The 26,609-nt window shown below is 45.3% G+C and overlaps 1 protein-coding gene across 4 annotated transcripts in view; it reads left to right on the top strand.

Annotated features, from left to right (window-relative positions):
- LOC308289903 (eukaryotic translation initiation factor 4 gamma 1-like) overlaps nucleotides 1-25,567 on the top strand; it is a 66,813-nt gene extending 41,246 nt beyond the window's left edge. For 3 of the 4 annotated variants that reach the window (XM_080731675.1, XM_080731674.1, XM_080731673.1), the window contains 24 exons: nucleotides 7,912-8,004; nucleotides 8,118-8,205; nucleotides 8,978-10,642; nucleotides 11,306-11,394; nucleotides 12,142-12,319; nucleotides 12,990-13,123; nucleotides 14,494-14,637; nucleotides 14,999-15,421; nucleotides 16,357-16,503; nucleotides 16,851-17,084; nucleotides 17,222-17,326; nucleotides 17,864-18,148; nucleotides 19,223-19,334; nucleotides 19,442-19,556; nucleotides 19,695-19,981; nucleotides 20,068-20,201; nucleotides 20,321-20,493; nucleotides 20,709-20,834; nucleotides 21,079-21,160; nucleotides 21,278-21,376; nucleotides 21,528-21,662; nucleotides 22,050-22,131; nucleotides 23,053-23,193; nucleotides 23,904-25,567. In XM_080731675.1, the coding sequence (XP_080587801.1) occupies nucleotides 7,912-8,004; nucleotides 8,118-8,205; nucleotides 8,978-10,642; nucleotides 11,306-11,394; nucleotides 12,142-12,319; nucleotides 12,990-13,123; nucleotides 14,494-14,637; nucleotides 14,999-15,421; nucleotides 16,357-16,503; nucleotides 16,851-17,084; nucleotides 17,222-17,326; nucleotides 17,864-18,148; nucleotides 19,223-19,334; nucleotides 19,442-19,556; nucleotides 19,695-19,981; nucleotides 20,068-20,201; nucleotides 20,321-20,493; nucleotides 20,709-20,834; nucleotides 21,079-21,160; nucleotides 21,278-21,376; nucleotides 21,528-21,662; nucleotides 22,050-22,131; nucleotides 23,053-23,193; nucleotides 23,904-24,088 (5,256 nt within the window). In that variant the 3' untranslated portion in view covers nucleotides 24,089-25,567. Of the gene's footprint in view, nucleotides 1-6,790; nucleotides 7,152-7,911; nucleotides 8,005-8,117; nucleotides 8,206-8,977; nucleotides 10,643-11,305; nucleotides 11,395-12,141; nucleotides 12,320-12,989; nucleotides 13,124-14,493; nucleotides 14,638-14,998; nucleotides 15,422-16,356; nucleotides 16,504-16,850; nucleotides 17,085-17,221; nucleotides 17,327-17,863; nucleotides 18,149-19,222; nucleotides 19,335-19,441; nucleotides 19,557-19,694; nucleotides 19,982-20,067; nucleotides 20,202-20,320; nucleotides 20,494-20,708; nucleotides 20,835-21,078; nucleotides 21,161-21,277; nucleotides 21,377-21,527; nucleotides 21,663-22,049; nucleotides 22,132-23,052; nucleotides 23,194-23,903 lie in introns of those variants that run through there. The other variant, XM_080731676.1, reaches the window with a different exon arrangement.
- The last annotated feature ends 1,042 nt before the right edge of the window (nucleotides 25,568-26,609 follow it).

The raw sequence follows: 26,609 nt of genomic DNA, 5'->3' as shown, positions 1-26,609 counted from the left end.
CGAGCTCACATGGCCTATATTCACTTATTTGGGCCTTGTTTTCATAGACCTGGTTACTTATTCCTCTCGCAAAATTTGGCAACACAGTGAAGACAGCCGTCTCTTTTGGTTATAGTAATGAAAATTTACAGAGGCTATTTGCTTAACTGTTCTGCTGCTGTTGACGGCGCTCACCGTCATTGAAAGGGTTAATACCATGGCGCCGTTGACGGTGAGGACTGTCAATCTTACTGTATATACAGTAAAGGTATTATTACTTACTGTACGTCGCTCCGGTCCCGCCCGCATCGGTAATGTCCGCGATTTGTTTACAACGCACGTCGGGCGTGCACGCGAAGTGAACGCCCTCCATAGTAAATCCATTGGGAGGCCCATAAAGAGACTTCATTTTCTCCAAAAGAGTCATTCTTATACAAAGGATGGTCTCCACTCTTCCATACTGTACACAAACGATGGGCGCAGCCATGTTCTCTTCTGGACCCACACTGTCATGTGACTAGATGACGTAATCGTTGCCGTCAAGTGATAATCCAAAAAAACAAAAACAACCCCCTTCCAGCCCTTCAAAATAATAGCGGCGGCCTATGGAGGAAACGGCGTGGCACCGAGGCACCAAGCAACCTTCAGATTAAGAGGCACTATTAGTGTTAATCTTGTAGCCTATAGTAGCCTAATTGTATCTCTTGTAGCATAATTTGTTCATAAATAAAGCACTTTGAAACTGAAGACGATGGCCAATATTGATGATAACGATAAAAGAAAAGAAAATCTTTTTTCCCCCTTTTTATTTTACCCCCCCCATCCCGGATTGTCCCGCAAAACGGGGTCACCTGTCCCTCATTGGGCCAGCTTGGAGGTGGTCACCCTAGTTTTAAATCATGTCCTGTTTACCACCTGTTTTGAAATGCACATATTATGCCGGATGTTGAGTGACCCCGAGTTTAATGACAAATGACAGTTGCTCATAATGACAACATTGGATTTTTGTGAAACAAAGTCTTTACTGATACATACCAAAGCTGTCCATAGAGGTACATAATATTGGTGGGTTTATTGTCGTTTAAGAAGAAAACAAGTAAAAGTTTGGCCTAAGGATGGTGCTAGGGGAAAGACCATGTGGACGTTAAAATCAGAATGGTTAATCCTGCAATCTGCCTATTGGATAGATTTTAAATTTTTGTGTACAACAAAGCTGACATTTTGGCCTACAGTCAATTAGGCAAGAGGAATTTGTTAATTCTCTGGGGAGATTGAAAGTGCTCAGAAAGTTTCATGGTAATCCACCCATTAGACTCTGAGATAGCTTCTGTACAGGTGGAACATTTGACCTAAGATTGGCTCTCTTGGTAGGGTTGATCTTCCTGGGAGCATGAAGGTGGTCAGCGAATTCCATGGCATACCCCGACCCAACCATGGCGACCCCCAAAATAATCATATTTTGACACCACCCTGATGAGCACTAAGAGTTGAGGCCTTACATTTTGTATAATACGGTTCTATTGTGAAAATAGCAGCTCTACATGCTTGTATGTAGATTAGCAGATCTACATGCTTGTATGTAGATTGGCTGTTTTCACAATTTATATATTTGACAAATTGGCCAATGTTTAATTTGTCATTTTAGATGTATTTTAGAGGTATTAAAACGTCCTTAAATTGTCACTTTAGAAATGTGCAGATACCCTCTGTAAACTTAAAATTCATGTTGGTTTGTTTATAGTTGAGTGAGAAAACAATGTTGCACATTAAGTTAATCATCTGGGGACCCCCCGAAATAATTTGGGGACCCGCCTGGGGGTCCAGACCTAGCCTGGGGCCAGCCTAGATACTAATGCATCTAGCTAACTAACTGCAGTATCATGGCTGGGATGTTCTAGCTGAGCTAGGCTAGTCCAGACCCACAGGTTGAGAACCACTGCCATAGAAAACCAAGAATTTCACATAAATTAAGCGACACTCACTGTCAAGCTGCACGCAGAGACATAAAAATGATAAACATGTGGCTTTGTCCAACTCTGGGAAAGAAAAATAGTAAAGGTTATGATGCCACTATCTTTTGTACCCTATAGAGGGCCTTAGCCCAGTGATACTCAAACTCCGCCCCGCAGGCCACTTCGGTCCTCAAAGTCACGCATCCAACAAACTTTAAACTGAGCAGATTGGACCTTCCGTTCCAGAGATAATGGCACTGATTTTCGCTGATTTCTGACTTTTTATTTTATTTTTATTTTTACCAGTGGCTCTGCCCGACTAATTAGTATACCCAAAACGACATTGTAGGCCTAATGCAAATCAAATGAAAGAGAGATGTACTGTAGCTCTTCTTTAACAACTGCATCATTAGCCATTTGGTAGCAAAACAGTCTGGGTAATCTATTTTAAGTAGATTGTTTGTTTTGATTTTATTTTCCTTAGCCATAACTATCTATTTTCACAAGTTTATTTTCTGTAAAAAGCCATTTGTATTGAATGTGGGCCAAGTCATAAATAACATTGTGAAGCCATTGAAAGAGAGATGTGCTCAGCTATCTTTAATGTTATCCCACTTGATAGCAGGCAGACAGATAGACAACAACAAATAGCAGACAAATGTACATTAATTTGTTTTCTGTTTGTGTGGAATATGCTAATTGCACAGAATTATTAAAAAGAGAGAACATTTAGCAAATTACTTTGATTACAAATTGTGTCATTGACGGAATATAAATGGAATTCCAAGCCATAACATAATGCACATTGGACTTGTCTTACGTTATGTGGAAATAAAGCAAATATAAGAGAGTATCAAGTCATTTTATCAACTGGCCCTTGGCCCCTTTACATTTTTGTAATGTGGCCCACAGGCTCAGAAGTTTAAGTATCCCTGCCTAGGACCACACTGCTCGACATGTGATATTGCTAGGTAACTGAGGTGAAATGACAAAATAGCTCAGCTAGCGGTGTCGCAATCTCACGAAGGATGATCCTGGCGGTGTGGTGACATTCTAGTCTTTCAATCAGGACACTGATTGAAATAGATAGTGGTGTGGCCTTGACCTTAAGTTGGTGGGCTTTGAGACGCTGTACCTATATGACATAAGCATGTAATACTGTCTCTACATATGTCTGAGTCTAGTGTTTCCTCTGCTCACCAAGATGGCCCTCGGTTGGTATGTGGTGGGTCCCTGTGATCCGGTTCATAGAGAGGCTACTGCTGTTGCTGCTCCTGGATTCACTTTCTTAGCTGTGCTCCTCAACTGCATTAAAACGGATTTTTAGCATAATTTTGATGTACGTTTTGTACATGGGATGAACCATCTTGTGCTCTATTTTCGGTGGGTACGGTCATTTTCTTTTGGTAGATATTGAGGCTAGCTTTCTGGTCTCTGGTTTCCATTGGCTAAAATATTCTAATCTTTAAAGACATATTCTACTGGATCTAATCCTTAAATACTACTCGATGTAAACCCCAAAAATGTAATTTTCCAATGGATTGAACCTGTAATAATCTAGTCTCTAACGTGTACTGTGACTGTGTGTTGTCTGTCTGATAATGTTACTCTGTAAAGTTGACTAGGTCATCTCATCTCGTCTTGAGCTCTGCTGGGACTGTCTTTTGTCTGTCTGATTGAGTAACCTAGATCCCAGGTACGATTCCAGCCCTCAGCGATGTGTCAAAGTGTCCCTGAGCAAGACACTTATCTAACTGCTCTCCCCTCCCCGCCCCACACCCCTCACCCGTGCTTTTCGGAATACTCGATACTGAATTTCCCCCATGGGATGTGATGGATATTGAAAAAAGTGAAGGCTTTGTATGTTGCTAGTCCCAGCACCGCCGCTAGCCATTTGGGTGCCCTACGCACAACTGGCTTGCGGGTGCTCCCCGCTCGCACGCAAAGCAACATGCACATACAAACAGTTTCTGACTTTTCGGATGTCTTTGCGCGATTGTAGCTCAGTTGAACATTATTAAATGCAGATTGTTTCTGCACGCTGTACCAGCAAGCATGCACGTTGCTCAACACACGCCAGACAGGCCACGGGTGAGAGGAGAGGGGCCGCTTCAGCTCTGAGCACAGTGAGCAGGGCACCGCACAACAGTGTTAAAAATGATAGGCGCCTAAGTTGAGGACACATCACGCATGCATGCCGTGATTATTTAGGCAGAGCAAATACATATTAGTTTTGATGGTGATCTCTTTTTGGTGCCCTACGCACAGTGCGTGCTGTGCGTATGCCTTCCTAGCGGTGGCTCTGGCTAATCTGCCTAGATCAGTGGTTTTTGAGGAGCTTCCAAAATGGACATTTACAGGTCTGTAAAGTACCATGCATAGTAGTACATAAACAACGCGGGGATACATAACGAACGGAGACGGAGAGTACTTTGATCCGGTCTCTCCGTAGCTCCGGACGTAATTGTCTCTGTCCGTAACGTTACGGACAACACTCAACCTAACGGATTAAAACCGATAAAAACGTACGTACACATGAAGTACCCGTGGCGAACTTTTGTCAACCGTGGGGGCAGTAGAGGGAGAAATGTTTCGTCTTTTTTTCTGGTATCCATTTCGTAGTAGGAGGAAGTAAAAAATAAATAAATCAAAACAAAGTTTAACGCTGAACAGTGAACAAGCCGTTCAGGACGCAGACCTGTTGCCACTTGTACAACTGCAGTGCACACAGCAGCAGCGGAGGCAGAACGCAGAAGCAGCAAAGTGCCAGTGTCAGATCATGATACCATTTTAAATGATTATGATTGGTTTTAAAAGTTGTTCTACTTTATCCAAATAATAATATTAATAATAGGCTTAATAACAGCATTTTCCGACGGCGACGGCGTGCAGGGACATCAACTATGGAGTGAAAATAGAGTACGATGCCATTGAAAGAACGCACAGCACGGCTGTAGGCTATTTACTTAATGCATGTAATCGCCGATGCCTATCAACATGTTTGCTCATTGGGAAGATGTATTTGGGTGCCATCTATTGGATACAGTATGTAATTGAACCGTATATAACACAGAGAACGGACGGAACTATGCACGTCGACGCAATTACCGTAAGTTCCTCCTCAACCCCAAACGTACACAAAATCATCCATCCGTAACTATAAATGGCCCTTAACACTGTACACAGTTATGGAGGGGAGGGGGTCTTAAAATGTAAAGGTTTTGAATCATATGATTGCTTTGGCAGTGGAATGTCTGTCTGTTTGGCAGATGCTCTGTGTTTTCAATGTAAGACCCACAAGATGTAGTCAAGCAGTGTGCATGTGTGTCGCCGTCGCCCCTCCCTCACCCTTCTCTCTGGGGAACTTGGCTGCTTATCAGTGTGACTGTGGGAGCATGCAGCTGGCCGTGGTCGCTCCATGCGGACTTCGGCCCGTTCCCAAGGGCCCCAGCCCATAACTGCAACGCCGACTTCAAGGTCCTACGCTTACACGGAGACCTCGCCTTCTCTGTCACCCAAACGTACCCTCACACACAAAAAATACGCACTCCTACTTTAACTGAAGCCCTGTGTGAGAGCTGGAAGATGAGAGACAGGGTGTCACAGGAGTTTAAAAAAATCAAAAACCCCTTCAATTCACACCCGGGTGAGTGACGCTTCCTCCACAACTGAATGTTGAAGTGTGTGTGTGTGTGTGTGTGCTTCCGTGCAAATGTAGCCTAGCTTTATGTGGCAGCATGTTGCAGTGACAGATCGTTCATTGTGACATAAACTGACTGTGATTGGCTTTGTCAGTTTATGCCTTTGACATAAACTGACTGTGATTGGCTTTGTCAGTTTATGCCTTTGCCAAAGTTAAGTCTTGCAATTGAGCCATCTCTTACAGTTTTCCTGCTATCTCATTCTCTGTCTGCACTGCAGTGCAGGGTTTTCAGCTTGAGATCCAAAAGAGAACTTTAGTGTGAAATTTCTAAAATACTTGATGAATGAATCACTTACACTAAGCCATATTTCAGTAGTGATATTAGATCTACAAGCTTACAGCGTGGCATAATGCATAGAGCTTGTAGATTTTCACAATCTTCTATTTCTTTCTGAAAATCTTTAGAATTGTCATTTCTTTGTTTCGTGTTTGTTATTTGTTCTTTTGTCTTTTATTAATTCATGACATTAACTTATACTACATAGATATTTTTTGGGGGGAGAAACAACATAACGACAAAAAAACAGGATAGTTGTGACGCATGAAAACTGTTCTTCAACCCAGAAATGGGTAACAACACGATTTTTTGGAAACATAGCTTCACGTTGAAATGCTGAAGCATTTCAAACGGTATTGTTCCTCTCTTTCTCTCCTTCCCTTTGCTCTTTCTGCCTGTGTGTGTCAAAAGAGGTTAGGGCGGGGAAGGGAGGGGGAAGAACATGTCAGCACATAGCTCAGCTCCACGTGGCTACAGGTCTCCTCCCCTTCACAGCCGGAAGGGCTAACCTCCCTCCCTCCGCTCTCTCACTCCACTGCTGCTGTGGCATTCCCCCCTCCCCCTTCTCTCTCACTCACTCCCCCCCCCCCCTCTCTCTCTCTCAGGAAGGGAGAGCCTGAGGTTGAGGAGTGACTAGCATGAGTGTGCAGAATGACAGAACAGCAGCAGAAAGAGAGAGAGAGAAACTGAGAAAAAGGGGGAGTATCTTCTGAGAGCTGGAGCTCATTTGATAAAGTTGGAGGACTTTTTTTCCTGGAAGCTCCCCCTCGCTCTCTCTCGCTCTCCCCCTCCTCCTCTCTGGCCCCCATTGACTGTCTGTTCGTTTTCAGTGGGCGGGGGCACACATTCCAGTACCGTAGCTTTACAAGGCCAGTTTTTTTCCCTCCCCCTCCACTGCCCCCTCCTCCCCCTCCCCCGCTTGCTCGCCCTCTCTGTAAGCGTGACGGAACGGGAGAACGACAGCTCGCTTAGCAAGCTTTACTGGGAGCAAGGCTGGCTGTGCCCCGTCCTGCAGCGCTAGCTGGCTAGCTAGCTATCCCAGTTGTGGGTGTAGGTGTATGAGTTACACAGAGAGGCGACTGCGTGTGCTACTTCGTGTCCCAGACAGTGTTGCGGGATCCAACTAAGTCCCCAGTTCTCCAGCAGAGGCCTTTGGGCCGGCAGCACTACTCCAGCCCCAGGATGGGAGAGGCCCACTAGGGTCTCCGGAGCTCAGGGAGAGGGGTACTGATCGTGGCAGGTAAAGCTCTCTAGCAGAGAACATTCCGGCTCATACCGGCTCTCTATAGAGAGAGAGAGATACGCAGATAGTGAGATAGCAAACATGTGCTTGTCATGTAGACACACTCCCCAGGAGTGGGTGAACATGTGGTTGGTCAGAGTAAAGCAGAAAAGCCATCTGTTGTAATAATGTTTGTGCTTTGACTTGGTGACTTGCAGAGCCAGGCATTTTTCTACAGGCCCTGCCTGCGCTGGAATTTGTTTAGTAACTTAGCTCAAAGTCGGCTAACTCAAGTCATGCTTCGACAAACAATTTGAGCTGCGATCAGACCAAGCGTCTGGAACACATTTAGCAGAGTGACAAACAGTTCCATATCTGTGTCACTTTGTTTTTTCTTCTTTTATTGTTGGTGAGCCTATGTGTCAAGAATGTGAGAAATGTAGCCTCATTCAAAGAGAGACAGCTAGCTTGCCACAGCCCATGTACAGTGAGAGAGAGAGAGAGAGAATGCAAAAAGCAGTGAAAACCTAAGGCATTGCATCATGGGAAGCTTCAGTCCAGATTCGTTTTTGTGTAACTGCTTCATTCCTTGCCTTTAAAACATTCTCTCCCTCTTGCTCCCTCCTGCCTCTCCCTCATTTTGGGGTGGGAAAGCAGCCAGTGTGAGCAACATACTCTTCCTTCAGTGCTCTGCCTTCTCTCTCTTCTCTGCTTTTTCTCTCTCCTTGCATTGTGAGTGGTTGTTCTTTACTGACGTCTAATCTCTTACTTTTTGCAGATCAGAATACGGGACCCTAACCAGGGGGGTAGAGACATTACAGAGGAGATTATGTCAGGAGGGCGCAGTGGCTCAACCCCAACCCCACCACAGGTGAGCAACACAGTTTCCCCTTGTCCCCTGTTCTTTTTTTCCGTGAGGAGTGGAAATTCCCTGTGGTTATTATTGCTTATTATATCCTGTTGTTTGTATCCATGCTCCATTAGTCAGCCGTATCTGAGAGTACAGCTGTGACCCAGGCCAACGGTGAGAAGGTCACACCTGCTGCCACCACACCTGCGCTGGTCAGACCTGGTGAGTGGAATACACATGTACTACACACACATCATGGTGAATAATAGCCTTATAAGAGGGGTCTTCAACGTTTTCAGGCCAAGGACCCCATAGTTGAGAGAGAAAGAGAGATGAAGAAGAGACCTCCACAACCTTTTCATAGATTCCATATAGTTTCATCGTTTGGCAGCACAATCATCAGTGTATTTTGGATTCATGTCAATTTGTGTTATAAGATATGTAACCACTTGAAACGTCAATACATAATAAACTTGACCTTTCGCTCTGTACTTAGTTTGTTCTTTTTTCCCCTCTACACCAAACCTCTTTGCCGAAAATAGACGATCTACAAACTCTGCAAGGTGTTGTGAGCATGTAGAGCTGCTATTTTTGGCTAAGGTTCTCAGAATTTAGGGTTCAAGTAGTTAATATAAAAAAGGCGAAAAAAGTTTCTATCACACAAAGATTTGGAGGACCCCCTGTAATAACTCTGAGGATCCCTTAGGGGTCCCGGACCCCCTGTTGAAGACCCCTGTCTTATAAGATTTGTTTTATAAGATTTCAAGCCAATGGAGGAGGTAAATTTAAGATGAAGAACGCATATGTGATAACTCCAACATGCAACAAAATGATCTCAGTTTCATTGACCGATGGAATGGCTGTCGTTTTTGACAAAAGGGGACAGGCACACTATGTTTGGGTTATGTACTGATGAGTGTGATTAATAGATTGTACTTTCAGTCTGTGGCCCATCTGATCTCTTTCCTACCAATGTCTCTTGTTGAACTCTCAGATGACAGAGGGAAGCCCACGCCGCCACCACTATCAAAGACCCCTGACCTTATCAAGAGAGAACCCCTCCCTAAAGAGTCTCCCCCCACAGACACGGACACTAAAACCCCTGCTCCCTCTTCTCTACCCCTGGACCCGTCACCCTCCCTGGGCGACAGCCCTCTCAACACTACTCCCACCCCTCCGCCCAGCGCTCCTGTCGCTGACGTGATGGACGCCCCCCCAGCCCCCAGGGAACAATCCCCCAACCGGCCTTCGGCACCTGAGGTGCCAGCCTACCCCGCTCCCCTCCCAGACCCTGTCCCCAAGAACAGAACAGAGAACAAGCCTGAGCAGCAGGAGGTGACAAGGGAGGATTCTGGAGCAGAGGCCGAGCCTGCCTCGTTAGACGCAGTCCTCGCCCCTACCTCCACCACCAATGGGGTGTCTGAGGTGGAGCCGGCGAGGCTCTCCGTCACCCTTCCGTCAAGTAATCAGATGGAGGCTCCCCTGGAGTCTCCCATCGCCCAGCCGGAGGAGCTGCGCCTCCCCAACGGCCTGCCGCTGCCTGCCCCACAGGACCCCGAGGCCCCGGCGGCCACCAGCAACGCGGAGCGCGACGACAGCCCCATCGCTGAACCCGATGTCGCCGAGAAACTGGAGGTGCTCGCGCCTGCGCCTCCTGCCCAGGCAGCACCCGCACCCGTTGTCCAGGCAGTTCCTTCGCCGCTCAGCCAGGTAGCACCTTCACCCGCCTTCAAGGCAACGCCTTCACCAGTTGTCAAGGCAACGCCTTCACCCGTTGTCAAGGCAACGCCTTCACCAGTCGTCAAGGCAACACCCGTACCCATCGTCCAGGCAACACCCTCACTGGTTGTCGAGGCAACTCCCTCACCCGTTGCTGAGGTAACTCCCTCTCATGTTGTCCCGGCAACCTCTTCACCCGTTGTCCAGGCAGATCCCTCACCTGTTGTCCAGTCAACTCCCTCACCCATTGTCTCGGCAACCCCCTCACCCGTTGTCCAGTCAACACCCTCACCTGTTGTCCAGTCAACTCCCTCACCCGTTGTCCAGGCAACCCCCTCACCTGTTGTCCAGTCAACTCCCTCACCCGTTGTCCAGTCAACTCCCTCACCCGTTGTCCAGTTAACACCCTCACCTGTTGTCTCAGCAACCCCCTCACCTGTTGTCTCAGCAACCCCCTCACCCGTTGTCCAGTCAACTCCCTCACCCGTTGTCCAGTCAACCCCCTCACCTGTTGTCTCAGCAACCCCCTCACCCGTTGTCCAGTCAACTCCCTCACCCGTTATCCAGTCAACACCCTCACCCGTTGTCAAGGCAGATCCCTCACCCGTTGTTGAGGCAACGCCTGCACCCATTGCCCAGGCAACACACGCTGTCCCAGCAGCGCTCGCGCCCACAGTCCAGCCAGAGACGCCCACCCCGCCTCATGTCGCTGAGACCGTTGCCCCGGTTACTCAAGTTGCCCCTGACACTAAGACGGAGACCCCAGCGCCAACGCCCGTTGCCAAGGTGGAGACTCCTGCTCCTGTGGAGGCAGTTGACGTGATCGCTGCCGTCACTCCAGAGGCGGCGCCGACCCCTCCTCCTCCCACAGCCGAAGAGAGGGAGGATACCCCCCCTCCCTCCACAGCTACCCCTGCCCCAGAGGAAACTACTATGCAAGGTCAGTGAGAGTCGTTCATATGTCATTGCCTCTATTCCAGAATGGAAGGATGGATGGATTATTAATTACCACTTTGTAAATCACAAATACGCACAAACATTTAATCTGCGGTCTTCTTTTGTTAATGTACGGTATTGGTATTGCCATTTGCACTGGCTAGTTAACATCCCTCCTCTTGAAAGCACATTTTTCTACGACTTACACGTTTTTACGGCATGGTTCCTGGGGGGTGAGCCGTCACGTGTCCCATGTGTGTCTGACTGTCCAATCAGTGTGTCTGACAGTGAATCAGTGCCAGATATCTAGCTAGTAGGCTAAGGAAGTAACTGAATATTTTTCACATGTTTTTGGTTATGAAAATATTGAAAGTTTTTAAAACACACATTTTCTTCTGGGAGTCAGAGGTCGTCAGATTGGGTGGAAACGTTGCTCAAATATGGAGATGACTGATGTCATAGTACTCATGTCAAATAATGGCCTTGTGACTTCAGAAACCTGCATGGAGGCTGTGCTGTTTTTAGACCCTGTCTTGTTTCAGACTCATTATTCTGAGATTCTAAAGTCATGATTGCGAGAAAATGTTATGTTAATTCAGTAGTGGAAATGGGCTTCTATCCACTGCACTGCCTTGTTGTTCTAAGGTTTGTTGTGTTTTGCCTGTAGCTGCTTTGTCTGTGCCAAAGAAAAAGAGAAAGATGAAGGACCTGAACAACAAGGGGGCCGTGGGAGACCTCCTGGATGCCTTCACAGAGGTGTGTGAACCTGTCTTATAGCCACACTTTTGAATGTGTAATTCACCTGTATGATGGCTCCTGCACCATACTCTTAACCCATTTAGGCCTAGAATTATTGAATATGCTTTAACCAGTGAAAAATAGCAGATATACAAGCTCACAGCGAGGCACAGAGTGCCGCGCTGCGAGCTTGTAGATCTGCTATTTTTGAAAAAGTCATGAAAATGTGTGCAAATCTTGTGAGTATATGTATTTTCAAAGCGAACTTTTGTAACTCAAATTTTGCTTCTGGGTGGTCCCTGGAACTAAATATTTTGAGATGGGTGTCCGTGGCCAAATAAATATAATTTTGGGGGTCCTTCACATGAAAAGGTTTGAGAACCACTGACATAGTAGTCTCTCAAGAACAGACTAACTGAGCTCCAGTTAAGTGAAAAGTACCTTTTCTTTGACGATGGCTGGCCAGATTGCTGACATAGAAACATAGGGTTTTTCAAAAAAACCTTAGAAGGATTCAAAAGACACTTATAGAATCGGGTCAAAATTCTAATTTTCACGATTTAAAAAAAATAGCAGATCTACAAGCTCGCAGCGCGGCACTCGGTGCCGCGCTGTGAGCTTGTATATCTGCTATTTTTTAATAGTTAAAGCATAAAATAATGATACACAAAATGTGTACCCGTTCTAAATGGGTTAAACCCCCTAGTTCACTCACTTCATTCCTTCCTTCCCTCTCTGCCTTCTCCTCTTCCTCTCTACCACCAGGACCAGGTCGACGAGACCCCCCCTGAGCCGGAGCCAGTCCCCGCCCCGGAGGCTCAGGCCCCCGCAGCCCCCCCTGCCCCAGAAGAGGCTGACCTCACCTGGGAAGACAAGGAGGACAAGCTGGATGCTGAGAACGTCAAGCCAGGCGCGGGCGACAAGAAGTACCAGTACAAAACAGGTGGGTCCCTGGACCTTGGTCCCAATCCGTGGACCATCGGCTGGCAGCGCTGTGGACTCTGTGATCTTCTTATCTCACCCTCTCTCTCTCTCAATGATTGCTTTTATGTTTTGTTTCATTGAAAAGACTGCTCTTTTCTTGTCACTGACCTTTGCCTTGCTAATGTTGTGTGGGTGTTTGGATACATTGTGTATTTGCACTTCCTGAGTCTTATGAGTATCACAATCTGCCCCAAATTCCTGTCTATGCAGCCACTGTTTCTCTACCCTCGCCTAGTCAGACTATATCACTGCGTGGATATGAGTCTGGCACTTCTATATGGAAGTTTTTTGTTTTTTTCCAAGGGGCAGGTAAAATAAATGGCATGTAAGCCCATATTTGAATACTGGGCCCTGATTGGTCACCCAACTCTTAGAGGTGAGGAAATGGATTCACAATTGAGTGAGGCCAGACCCTTATCCGCTGAGGGTTTCTTTTTCTTTCTTTTTTTTTCTTCATCCAATTCCAGGCTACGGTTTCTCAACCAGTGGGATATCAGGACTATGAAGTTGAGTGTGTACAATGGTCTCCTTTTTTATAATGACCAAAAGAAGGGAAAAAAAAGAAAAAACTAAAATTGTCTGTCTTGCTGTGCTGATTAAGCAAACCAAAGTCTCCTTCTCTGTTCCAGAACCACATCAGCCAATTGACCCAGAAGATAAGAAGAAGTATGACAGAGAATTCCTTCTGGGATTCCAGTTCATCTCAGCCAGCATGAACAAACCTGAGGGCCTGCCAGCCATCAGTGATGTAGTCCTGGACAAGGTACTTAACCATTTAAACCATAAATCCTTAGTTGACCAGAGTCCCCAGGGAACTAAATATACTAGGCCAAATAAGGTTTATACTAGGCCCTCTACACTAAATATCTTTACCGTAAATAGCCGATCTACAAGCTCAGAGCGTGTCTTCTTGCTTTGTGAGCTTGTAAATTTGTTATGTTCACCCCAGAATAGGGACGCTAAGATTTGTGTTTTAATACTTTTCATGAGGAGATGTTGATCAAGGCAAAGAAGTCAAGAAAAAGGCAAGCAGTGATCGGTTGTACTAGAGTGCTTCACGTGTCCAAAATGACAGACCTGTGAAATTTGTTCAGAGACCCGACAGGTTCAGAGATTTCTTTCAAATGACAGACCTAGACGAGATGGACCTGTGAAATCTTGTCTTGCGTAGCCAGACAACACAATCTCTGAATGCTATAGAGTCTGGAACTACACCTCCCGATGTCCGAGACAGGAAGCCGTCATCTGTTCGTTATTTCCGTTCACGAAAATATATTTTAAAATATCTTTACATTTTATTTTAAATGTTTCATTTCTGCTAAGCAGCAAGCTATATATGCTTCAATGATTTTGATTTATATTGGGATATATTTGTGCCACTGTAAAGACTAAACAGAAGTGGGGAGGAGGCTTCACATCCGCTTTATCGCTTGATCATTTTCGGAGATTCCATGCTCCAGACTATATGACGGAAGCATTTGAAAATTGTGCCAGGCAACCATCTGGCTTGCAAGACAACGTGAGTTCAGTGGACCGACCCGACATAATTATTTTAAAAGACAGACCACGACCTGTGAGGTTTCTTTCCGAGATCCGATTTGTTCCAAAATAATACTTCACCTTGATGAAAAGGGAATCCATGTGCACTTTGATTCCTTTGAGGTAGTTTGATGCGCTTTGTGCGCTCTCCACTCAGCTTTGTCCCCCTGTGTATTGCGCTGCAATAATCTGATCCAAGGACAGTCTAATCATCACATTGCTTTTCTCTACCGTTCAGCACTGAGTGTGAGTCCTCTTGGATCCACTCGGATATTACACGTTACAAATTAAACAGACCTGAGGTAATAGAATCGGTACTGAGACTACCAGACTACCCATCTCAGTACCACCGAGTGATCGTGGTAAAACACGGAACTGGATCCTGTCGGGTATTGTTGTTAGTGGCAGACCCACAAAGAGCTGTCTCATAACAGTAAGACTCCCTAATCGGGAGATGAGTGACCGGCAGGTAGCATTTAAAAATCGGCCTGACGGACGGTTAACAACTCTGTTTATGTACCCTCATATTTCATATTATCTTAATCTTAATCTTAGTCAATCTGTCTTTCCTCTGCTCACCCTCCCACTCCTTAGGCCAATAAGACACCTCTGCGACAGCTGGACCCCAGTCGTCTACCAGGAATGAACTGTGGACCTGATTTCACTCCTTCCTTTGCCAACCTGGGCAGACCTGGAATGGGAGGGGGGAGAGGACCAGGAAGCTATCTTCTGGAGAAGGTGAACCAGCTAGCTTCTCTACAGCACTAGTCCACGAATTGTTTGATATCTCCAAAATCCTTTTGTACTTTTTATTTTATTTTATTATTAATATTTTTTACCCTTTTCTGTGTTTACACACAACAATGAGTTAGTAGGGCCTCTATGACAGCTCAACATCATCTTCTTAGTCAACATCATAATAGTAGGTCGAGTCATGTGTTGATGTAACTAGCTACTATTGTACTATAACCTATATTAGGTACTGTTACTATGGCTGCTACTTTATATACGTATTTGTTTTAATATAGACCAATACAAGTACCGACATCAGTACTCAAGCCTATCTTCCACCTTCCTCCACTACTCATCCTCCCCACAGCCTCCAGGTATGAGTCCTATAAACCTGAGCGGTGGGCCTCGTCGCTCCCAGCAGGGCCAGAGGAAAGAGCCAAGGAAGATCATCACGATCTGCACGTCGATGACCGAAGACGTGAAGCTCAACAAGGCAGAGAAGGCCTGGAAGCCGTCCGTCAAGAAGCCGAAGCAAGTGCAGCAGCAAGGGCCAGAGGAGGGAGAGGACGACTCAGAGGAGGCCAAGACCCAGGAGCTGTTCAAGCGTGTGCGCAGCGTCCTGAACAAGCTGACCCCCCAGATGTTCCAGCAGCTGATGAAGCAGGTGACGGAGCTCACCATCGACACGGAGGAACGTCTGAAGGGAGTCATCGACCTCATCTTCGAGAAGGCCATTTCTGAGCCCAACTTCTCCGTGGCCTATGCCAACATGTGCCGCTGCCTTATGGGGGTAAGACGGGTCTTTTGTGTGTTTGAGTGTATGCATGTGCGTGGGTCCTTTTGCTCCAGTTATAACCATTTTGTGCCACGTGTCCATGTTAACTGATGAGATTGAGCCAATGTAACGTTCTAACCACATACCCCCATTGCTGTTAATCTGAATATATTGTTACTATTCACTTTGATAGGGCTTTCAGACAGAACACACACTACTGCACTCTAAAACCCACTATTTCCAATGGCCTTTTTTGCCACTGCTTAGAGCAAAGTGAGCTCACGCACAAACCAAGTTGAACTTTGACCGCTGCACCATTTAATGGCTACCTGCGTGGCATAATGGAAACGAGGCATTCAGCTGGGCACGGATTGCAAAATGGAGGAAAAGCTGATATTGTGTGTGTGTGTTTGCATTGAGACCTCAGGACGAAAGCCCTATCTTAGGGGCTTTTTTTTGGGTTTGTTTTTTTTACAATTGCTTAAGTTTGTTATTGTTTTCCCCCTTAAGCTGTACAAAGATATTCACATTTCCTAACCACATGAACCCTAGTGTCCCTATTCTAAGCATGTCATAATAGGTGAACATTTGGCAAAAATAACTGATCACATCACAACACATTGTTGTAATGAGTTTGTTGATCGACCATTTTCAGCCAAGTGATTTGACGTTACGGTCAAGGTTGGTATGCAGGATTTGAGTCGCTAATTCAGGTCTAAAAGGTAGAGTTATAATTTTCATACAGAATGTTATTACATGGTGATGTAGTCCCACTATAAATGTGGTAAACTATGTACTCTGACCTCCGAACAGTGTGCTGTACCCAATGGTGAGAACAGTGCACTGTGCACTGCACTCACTACCTTGAGTGCAGTGTGTCTGAAAGGGCCAGTATAGCTCAACATAGCTGTGTATGCTAACCAGTCTCCCTGTGTTTCTACCCTCCTCAGCTCAAAGTCCCCACCACGGGAGATAAGCCGGGAGTCGTGAATTTCCGCAAGCTGCTGCTCAACCGCTGTCAGAAGGAGTTCGAGAAGGACAAAGACGATGACGAAGAATTTGAGAAGAAGCAGAAAGAGCTGGATGCTGCCCCAGCGGTATGCTACTGTTCTATTAATATCATGCCAACAGATCATATTAAGGTTGATTTTGTCACTTTTTATTATTCCAAATTCACAAATGTAGATGTGTAACGGCAAGCAGAAATAAAGTAAATCACCTTGTACTTTATGTCAAACTAATGAAAGTTGAATACAGTAGATGAAACATTAGTGTATCGTCATTATATTTCCGTCAGTCAGTGCATTAAAACCAAATGATTCCTCTGATGTTTGACAACAACTACGACACCAAGGTGTCTTTAATGTTGAATCTTTCTAATAAATTGCCCAGAAATCCATTATATATTAACCTGCCATTTTAACCCTGGACACGCCACAACCAGGAGGAGAAGGAGCGCCTCAAAGTGGAACTGGATTATTCCAAGGACCAGGCCAGGAGACGTTCTCTGGGCAACATCAAGTTCATCGGGGAGCTGTTCAAGCTCAAGATGCTGACGGAGGTGATCATGCACGACTGCATCGTCAAGCTGCTCAAAAACCACGACGAAGAGTCCCTGGAGTGCTTGTGTAGACTTTTCGCCACCATTGGCAAGGACCTCGACTTTGAGAAGGCCAAGGTACATACATGATGCATTCACGTTAACAGAAGATGTGTGCATTTCGCTAGCGCTGTCAGCATGGTTGTGATCTGACAGCGATTTGAAAATCACAAGCAGCTTTGACAACACTAACTAACTGCATTTTCTCTCTTAAGCCTCGCATGGACCAGTACTTCCACCAGATGGAGAAGATAATCAAAGAGAAGAAGACCTCCTCTAGGATCCGCTTCATGCTGCAGGACGTGTTGGATCTGCGACGGGTAACACGCACACGCGCAAGCACACACTAGGGCTGTCACGATTTTTACATTTTACGTGGCGATTAATTGTCACTCAAATAATTGCGATTGACGATTTAATTGTGTTTCTGTCGTTGACAATTACATTCCTGTTTGGCTTGTAGGCTTTGAAGTTGCACATGGTAGATATGACACATAACCTAAATATACAAAGATACAAAGACATATTTGACAACTTTATACTAAAAAAGAACATTGATAGTGGAAATAGCCGATCTACAAGCTCACAACGTGTCGCATCGCGGCGCGTTGTGATAATTGCGATTAGACGATTATGTAATAATTGTGACAGCCCTAGCACACACACTACTTTTCACATACAACATCCCTCAGCCTTCATCTAGTAAATATTCTGTATTCTGTCGTTGCTATGGTCAGTCCTGTATAAAGGGTTTTCATATTGTGTGTGTATGTAGCCTGCACATGATGAGATGCCACGGCTAGTGCAACGACACAAGCCTTGCGCTCACCATCTACCTGTCTTTCCCTCTGTCCCAGAATAATTGGGTGCCCAGGCGAGGGGAACAAGGTCCCAAGACCATCGAGCAGATCCACAAAGATGCTGAGATGGAGGAGCACAGAGAACAGATGAAGGTCCAGCAGGCTCTTATGTCCAAGCCGATGGGTGGAAGCATGGGGGGCAGGATGGGTGGAGGAGGGGGGCCTGGCGGCCGGGGCCCACCTCAGGGCCGTAGCCAGCCCCAGGATGAGGGCTGGAACACGGTCCCCATCTCCACCAAGAACCGACCCATTGATACTTCACGTCTCAGCAAAATCACCAAGGTAGGACTAGACTTATGTTATGTCTGGGCTCCTTTAAGGGTTTGAATGTACGTATGGCCTGTGGACCTTTAGTGATCCTTGTCCTATGTGTTGCCTCACAGCAAAGAAGCTCCTAGTTTCAAACCTGATTGGCGTCTTTTTATTCCTTTCTTCATGGGTTTCTTCCCTCACCAAAATACATTAACGTGAGGGATATGTTCCTGCCAAGGCACAGGCATTAGAACCAGAGCTGATGGATCAGCTCTGGAAAATGGCTGCCCTAGGCCTACTTGCTCTTAAGTGACTGGTTAAATAACATAAATACAAAAGAAATACATGGACAGCGCAGAGATGCCCAATATTTTCATGTATGTTCATTGTAGGGGTGGATATTGGCAAGAATCTCACAATGCAATATGTATCACGATACTTAGGTCACGATGCAATGGTATCACAACATATGGCGAATATTTGCGATACGATACTATTGCGAATTTTGCCATATATCAGCTTTAAAAGCTCAAGGCGCTGCTCTAATGTTGTTGTTTTCGTTGTTCGCAGCCGTTTTCTCGAGAGACCTCAGTGGGAAGGGGAAGTAGCTACTATAGTACAGCGACATCTAGAGGCAGCAGAGTGTCAGGACCGGACTTCTACCATTGGTTCCTATGCATGGGAACATATCTTATTTTCCTCAAAGTATCGCGATACTACGGCCTGAAGTATCTATACAGTATTGGCAAATAAGCTATCGCGATGTATTGCCAAATCGATTATATTGCCCACCCCTACCTAGTTCATTGGCATAGAGACTTGACTATGATATTCTATATATATTATTATCTTGTATTATTGTGGAGCTCCTACATCTGGCTTTCTATGTATGTATGTATGTCCCACACCACACTCATTGGCCTAAAATAAATTAGTAAAAGATGATAAAACATTTGGTCCTCCTAGCACATCTCAACTGTCTCATGTTGAGTTCCTGAGAATGCAAACCAACCAGTGGTTCTAAACTACCAGGTGTCTCTACCCAGCCAGCGGTTCTAACTAACCAGTGCAGGTAATTCTAACCTATGCTCACCACCTCCACAGACTCCAGTTCTTGACTTTAACAACCAGCTGCTGGCTCCAGGAGGTAAAGGAACATGGGGCAGTTGGGGCAAAGGTAGCAGCGGTGGAAGTACTACCAAGCCTGCAGAACCTGGTAGGTACCCTTCCGTCTATGAGACACTTTTCTTTTTTTGAGAGAGAGAGAGAGAGAGAGTTCCATAACACTTGTTTGACGGAACATGTGCGTGTGTCCATTCCCAGTTCCAGAGTCAGGCACAGGCAACCGTCCGGCCACCAGCACCGTGAACAGATTCTCTGCTCTGCAGCAGCCCACCTCAGGTTCTCCTCTAGAATCAGACAGACGAGTGCCTCAGAGGTCTGTAGTGCAGCACTGTGCATATTTTCACATTATTTCTATGAAATATACAATTTTATATGTACTAAATATGAGCTCTGTTTTGTCGCTCAGATCTGAGTTCCTCCAATAACCCCCCTTCCTCTCCTCTAACCACAGAAACAGCTCTAGTAGAGAGCGTGGGGACCGCTTTGACCGATTCGCCAGACCGGACGACCGGCGGGACGACAGGCGGGACGACCGGCGGGACGACAGGAACAGACTGACTGTGACCAAGCGCAGCTTCAGCCGGGAGAAGGAGAACAGCCGCGAGAGAGACCACCGCGGGCCGGTCGACGCTGTCCGCCGCGTGGCCAGCATGACGGACGACCGGGAGAGGGACAGAGACCGCGGCAGCAGAGACCGCGGCAGCAGAGACAGAGACCGTGCCAGGAGCAAAGAGACTGGTGTGTAAAACCACTGGATTGGACAGCATGAAACTTTGTTTAAAAAATGAATTGGCTAGTGTCTGACTGAGTGTATGTTTTAACAGTGAAACGGGAGGCAGCTCCTACCCCTCCACCTCCACGTCCCCAGACCCCCACCAAGCCTGCCTTGACCGAGGAGGAGCTGGAGAAGAAATCCAAGGCCATCATCGAAGAATATCTCCACATCAATGACATGAAGGTACGTAGGCTGTGTCTCTAGGAAAACATGAGCAAGAGCTTCGAAATGTGATGTTGGCTACACTATGGTAAATCCTCCCAACTTCGCTCTTAACCATTTGTGCTCGCCTGAACCAACAGGAGGCATTGCAGTGCGTACAGGAGATGAACGGTGCACAGTTGCTGTTTGTGTTTGTGCGGAACGGTCTGGAGTCTACGCTAGAGCGCAGCTCCATCGTGCGAGAGCACATGGGGCTGCTGCTGCACCAGCTCATCAAGACTGGCACGATGCCCACACAGCAGTACTACAAAGGGTAAGACTATTTGAGAGAAAAGGGGGCCTGCCATTGTGCCAAGTCATTCTTTAGCGAGACGGTCAGGCAGCTTTACCCGCATTCTTTGAAAAGTAACTTTGCACTTGCTGTGATATTGTGTAAGAGTCAAATTCACAAATGTTTTGTATTTTCATGTTTGTATTTGTATCAGGCTTGATTTGTAAAGACCTTAACATCAGTATATGTGTTTCCAGGCTTCAAGAGATCCTAGAAGTGGCAGAGGATATGGCTATAGACATCCCCCTCTTCTGGTTGTACCTGGCTGAGCTGATCACCCCCATGTTGCACGAGGGAGGTATCCCCATGGGAGAGCTCTTCAAGTGAGTCCCAGGCCTCGCTGTGGAGGCTTACAAGCTAGCACAGACACAGTTGAGACTGTGATAAGCATGTTCTGCAATTAACTTCCATGTGTAAATTATTATTGTGTGTTGTTAATTTGTGTGTGTGTGTGTGTGTGTGTGTGTGTGTGTGTGTGTGTGTGTGTGTGTGTGTGTGTGTGTGTGTGTGTGTGTGTGTGTGTGTGTGTGTGTGTGTGTGTGTGTGTGTGTGTGTGTGTGTGTCCAGGGAAATATCTAAGCCTCTCGTTCCTATGGGTAATGCCGGAGTGTTGTTGGTCCATATCCTCATTCTACTCTGCAAAGGAATGGTGAGTGGTACACTGTACACTATCACTGAATGAACTAACCCACTAATTGCTGTTGTTTCATTGGTGAATGCATATGCCCATCAGTCTGAATACAATCTTCCTCTCTTGCTCCTGCAGAGCCATATAAAGGTGGGAGCCATGTGGAGGGAGGCAGGCCTTAGCTGGAAAGACTTCCTGCCTGAGGACGAAGACGTCAATAAGTTTGTGACAGAAAAGGTCAGAGCTCCACCTGCCCCACTCATTTTCTGTCAAAGACAGCAAAACTTCCCATCTATCGGTTTAATATTAGCCATGTGTAAGACCAGCCAATAAGTTTCCAACAGAATTGTGTGTTTGTCAAATATCATGGTGTCCTGTATCTTCATAGAAAGTGGAGTTCACCCTTGGTGATGAGTCAGAGAAGGACAAGAAGGAAGCGGTGAGCCCCGCTGAAATGAGCAAACAGCTGGACAGACTTATCCAGGACAATGCTGACAACACCAGGATCTTCGACTGGATCGAGGTACGCCCGATTAAATGTCATGTGTTCAAGACATTAATTTGGTCTCAAATCTAGGTCATCAGGAACTTCTGCATTGCCTTTGAATGCCTATTTCTTGCACTTACAAGATGTGATTGGTCAGACACTTGATGCACTCATGGTACAGTAACCATGGACTGCTTTGATGAGCGACTACAAATGTAATGTATTGTTAGCTGGCCTTTTGTATTGAGCTGTAAGAGACACTGGGAAGACCAAAAAACAAAAATGTGAAATTCCTGGTGTAGTCCCTTGAAGTCACACCATTCCCATGTGATATGCTTTGTATGCTATACCATAGTTGAATTGTTAACCCTGCTTATCCCCTGTCATCACCATGAATGGTAACCAGTGTGAGTTTGTGTTCAGGCCAACCTGGAGGAAGAGCAGACGTCCTCCAACACGTTTGTCAGAGCGATGATGACCTCTATCTGCCAGTCCGCTATCATCTGTGAGTCCACTTCTCGTCTTTCATAGTTCAGCTCAGATGACGCTTTGGATGGTTATTCTGCCAGATATGTTGTCAACACCGACATGGTTTAGACTTCTTGTTTAAATAAAGAATTTCTATCCTTGACTGTTATGTTCTGCTCTTAACACAGCATCCGATATCAATTTGCAAATAGTTCATCCGCAAATCTTTTCACTGGTTTCTCTCCTACACGCAGCTTGCTTTGCACGCCTATACGCTGGAAGCAGACCTGCTGTGATTGGCCTCTGTGGTCGATAAACACAGCAGGTTGTTTTGAATACTTTGTCCACATTTTGCAGCCTGAGTCGTCGGTAACACCCTTATTGGTTAGGGTTCCCACGGCCATGAAATTCCTGGAAATATTTTGAAATTAGAAAAATATTTTTCCAGTACTGGAAAAGTTTTGGAATTGATCAAGGGTCCTGGAAGGTCTTTGGTTATTGATTTTGTTAATACTGAAAATTACAAATTAAACATTGGCCAAATTGTCAAATATTAGAGGCAGAAATTGTGAAAATAGCCGATCTACATGCTCACAACGCCTCGCGTTGCGAGCACGTAAATCTGCTATTTTCACAATAGAAACGTTATACAAAATTCCTCAACTCTTAGTGCTCGTCAGGGTGCTGGGTCCCCAGTTAAAATATCATTATTTCGGGGGTCACAGCCTGAAAAGGTTGAGAATCACTGGCATACACTACCTGTCTTTTGGCATTGCGCATAGGAGTAAGCGACTTGTTATTGAGCTGAATTATTGCTATATAGTCCTGGAAATCGGGTTAAATATTCTGGAAAGGTTTTGGAAAAGTTTTGGAAATTAATTGGTAAAAATGTGTGGGAACCCTGTTGGTAGTGGTGATTGAGTGTTTGACATGTTTTGGCACCACTCTTGTCCTTCAGGTGAGAATCCGTACAAGGTGGACAGTGAGAAGATCAACCACAGAGCCAAGCTGCTGCAGAAATACCTGAAGGACGAACAGAAGGAGTTGCAAGCTCTCTATGCCTTGCAGGCCCTCATGGTGGAGATGGAGCAGCCTGCCAGTGAGTATAATCCATGTTGTGATCACACCAAACCAGGACTCTAATAAAGCCATTAGTATTAGGCCTACGTGAGCAAAGACTGTCACAACTGTTAAAATGTAAATGTATTGTCTGTTAGTGTATGAAGGTATTTGTGTAAAAAGAAAAAAGAAAGTTAAGCTTCTAGTGATACATTTAATTGTAGCGTGTATGACATTGTGTAGCCTACTATGCTGTGTGTCTCACACGCAATTAGCCTACTGAGACAAGTATTACTGCGTTAAAATTATCGTCCATAGAATAATTAATAGATGGGAAATAGGCATCCTTTTTCCATAGTTTCAGCAGTTACCTGGACCATGACACTTGTTACGGCGGATAATGACACCCTGACACCCCGTTGAACATGTTGATGTGCAGGTGGTGGTGACAGACTAATAAACTGCTACTTTATTTATTTATTTCCAGATAAACAATCCAGACTATAAATAGGAAAAATGCAAAAGGTCCATTGCGATCAATGGAGGAGTGGCGCAAGCTTGAGGATTAGTCGAGCTTCACATGACATTTTGGCTATCCACTCCAGCCTTTAAATAGGCAACCACACTTGCAATTTCCCAGGATTGCATTCTTTCTAGTTTACTTTTAACCCCATGTAAAACATACTAGCGTACTTTAGATCTGCCACGGGCTCTGTTCTCAGCTTCTCTTTTCCTCTCTTCTCCGTTTAGACCTTCTGCGGATGTTCTTTGACACCCTTTATGACGAGGACGTGATCAAAGAGGAGGCCTTCTACAAGTGGGAGTCCAGCAAGGACACTGCCGAGCAGCAGGGCAAGGGCGTGGCCCTCAAGTCCGTCACCGCCTTCTTCACCTGGCTCCGCGAGGCAGAGGACGAGTCTGACAACAACAGCTAGGCCCCCCACCACCCTGCCCCACCCCCTGGACTTCAAGAAAGCCTGGTGGGGTGTCAGACATTGATCCCGTGGGAGTGCGATTGTTGAGTGGAAGATTCAGGAGACACTGAATCAGCAAAATCCTTCTGCATAAACAGAAAAATACAAAGCAAGAAAAAGAAAAAAAAAAGAACTTTCTTCAACTGGGAGAGATTGTATTACGGATCGAACATTCGATCGTACTATTTTATTTTTTTTGTTTTTCTTTCAGTTTCTTCATATTATATTTTTTCCTGTGCTGCCGAATGTGTTTTTGAACTCAATGAAATAAGTGCTTAAACTAAAAGAGAAAAGAATTGGGAGATGAAATACTGAGGTGTTGTGGCGCCGTAGAAAGTAAGATGCTGAGTTCTTTCAGTGTTGCTTTTTTTATCTCCATGTTTTAAAATGGCTTCTTGTTGCCGCGGTGACACTATGGGAGAAGTTTTGCTTAACCACAAACAAAAGAAAATCAAAACAAAAATCTGAAAAACCCCAACAGGAGAACTTTAAAAAGCTGCTCACATCTCTATTTTTTGATGACATACTTGTGCACCACACGGACGAGACGTGGTGACATCTGTTTGCGTATGTTTGGCGTATGATCTATATGACGAGCTTATGTAGATGGTTAGCTGTTTGTCTTCAATTCTTTCTGGGTGTTGGATGATTGGAGTGTGCTTTTTTTTATATAATATAAGAATCATGAATGAAACAGAGAAAGGAGGACACGACAGCTGTCTATGGACATTTCAGACAGTTTTAAGGAACGGTTGTGGACTCCTTAAGGTTTGGACATGGACTTTTGGAGGACCTTTAGGGGCGATGGACAATGACCTTTTGCTGCTGGGGGATGGGGTCACGATGCTCCCCCAAATTGCTACGCAACACCCCTACACCTTCCCTCTGATGTGTGTCTATTTTTACTTTCCCCCTGCGCTTCAGAAAGTAAGAGACCTGTGGGCTGGAAGAGAAAGGGGTCAACCTTCCAAAAAAACTGCTAAGTAAAGCATTTTAAAGATAAAGAAAATAATGAAAAGGGTATTATTGAGACTTGATACGTGATATATATATACACATACATACAGTATGTACATATATATTATATGTATATTTATATGTGTGTGTATATGTGTGTGTATGTATGTATATATACTGTATACACACATACACACCTCTATGAAAATCCCTCAAGTTTAACAGTACGAATCCTTTTCTGCTTCCATGAGTGGAAATGCATTTCAGGAGAGTTCTGTAAATATACTATTATGATTTATTTTTCCTTTTTTAAATAAATAAAACATGCAAATGAAATGCCATGTAACCCGCTCTCCCCTTTGGAAACAAAAAAGTGGCAGGACCCCCCCCCACCCCACCCCACCCCGTATTTATGTTTCTCTCCCCAGCTGGCAGAAGGTGCTTATAATAATTCTCCACCCCAAGTCATGGATTACAATTAAATTGAAAGAAGAAAAAATGAAAAGACAAAAAAAAAATGTGTAAATACTTTTTTGCTTTACTTTATTAAAAAGATATTTAATTAAAGAAAATTAATGCCTCTTTTCACATCTGAAACTGGAAGAGATAATAAAGAACATTGCAAATAAAAGGAAAAAAAACTGCCACACGTGCTTTTTGTGAAGGTGCACCGCAGGGCCGGGTTTCACTGTCATGCAAGGACGTGCTGGCCATTGGGAAAAGCGGGACAACTCCCGAACGGCCAGTACATTCCCGTCCGGTCCAGGCCGGCCATTAGGAAAAAAATAAAAATAAAATGTCGGCCTTTGTTCCATTTGGGGGGCTTGGCCGCCAACAAAGTAAATCGTCATTGTCGGGCAGAAACCTCGTATCTCCAAGTTTCAAATGTATAAATTTTTTCGCAAAGCAAAGCCCTGCTTCATCATACAAGGCCGTTGCACAAAAGTAGTGAAAACAGCTGATCTACAAGCACACAACGCCTCGCGGTGCGAGGCGTTGTGTGCTTGTAGATCGGCTGTTTTCACTAGTTTAAATCATTTTTAAAATGATAAATACAAAACAAACGGTTTTGGACGTATAAGGTTTCCACCCGACGACGAAATATATATTAAAAAAAAGTTTTCCCGGGCTGAATCAGGGGCCCAGCACGTCCCTGCTGTCGTGTGTGCATTCTGGCCCTCTGTGCCCCCACTCTGTTGGACCACACAATGGAGCTGAATGCCTTTACTGTACATAAATTGTGAGCTGGAATGAGGAAGTGGAGCCTCAACCAATCAAAGAAAGCAACGCTGGCACAGGCGCTGTGTGCTATCTATTGCTTATTCCGCTCCATCAAAGGATGTGTTAGCCCTTCCTTTTGTCCGGCCTGTGCCACCGACTGATTTCACTAATCAGCACACGCCTTTCACCCAATAGTGGAGAATTAATTGGGGAAATCGCCTGTGCTATTAATAGTGTAGGAGGGTTACAACGAAGAGAATCTCATTTAGCTGTTTGTCATAGTTTCAATGGTGTTTCGGCTAAC

Source organism: Nannobrachium achirus, assembly GCF_963921795.1.
Source record: "Nannobrachium achirus genome assembly, chromosome: 8".
Classification (NCBI taxonomy): Eukaryota; Metazoa; Chordata; class Actinopteri; order Myctophiformes; family Myctophidae; genus Nannobrachium; species Nannobrachium achirus.
This window is presented reverse-complemented; position numbering and strand designations above follow the sequence as displayed.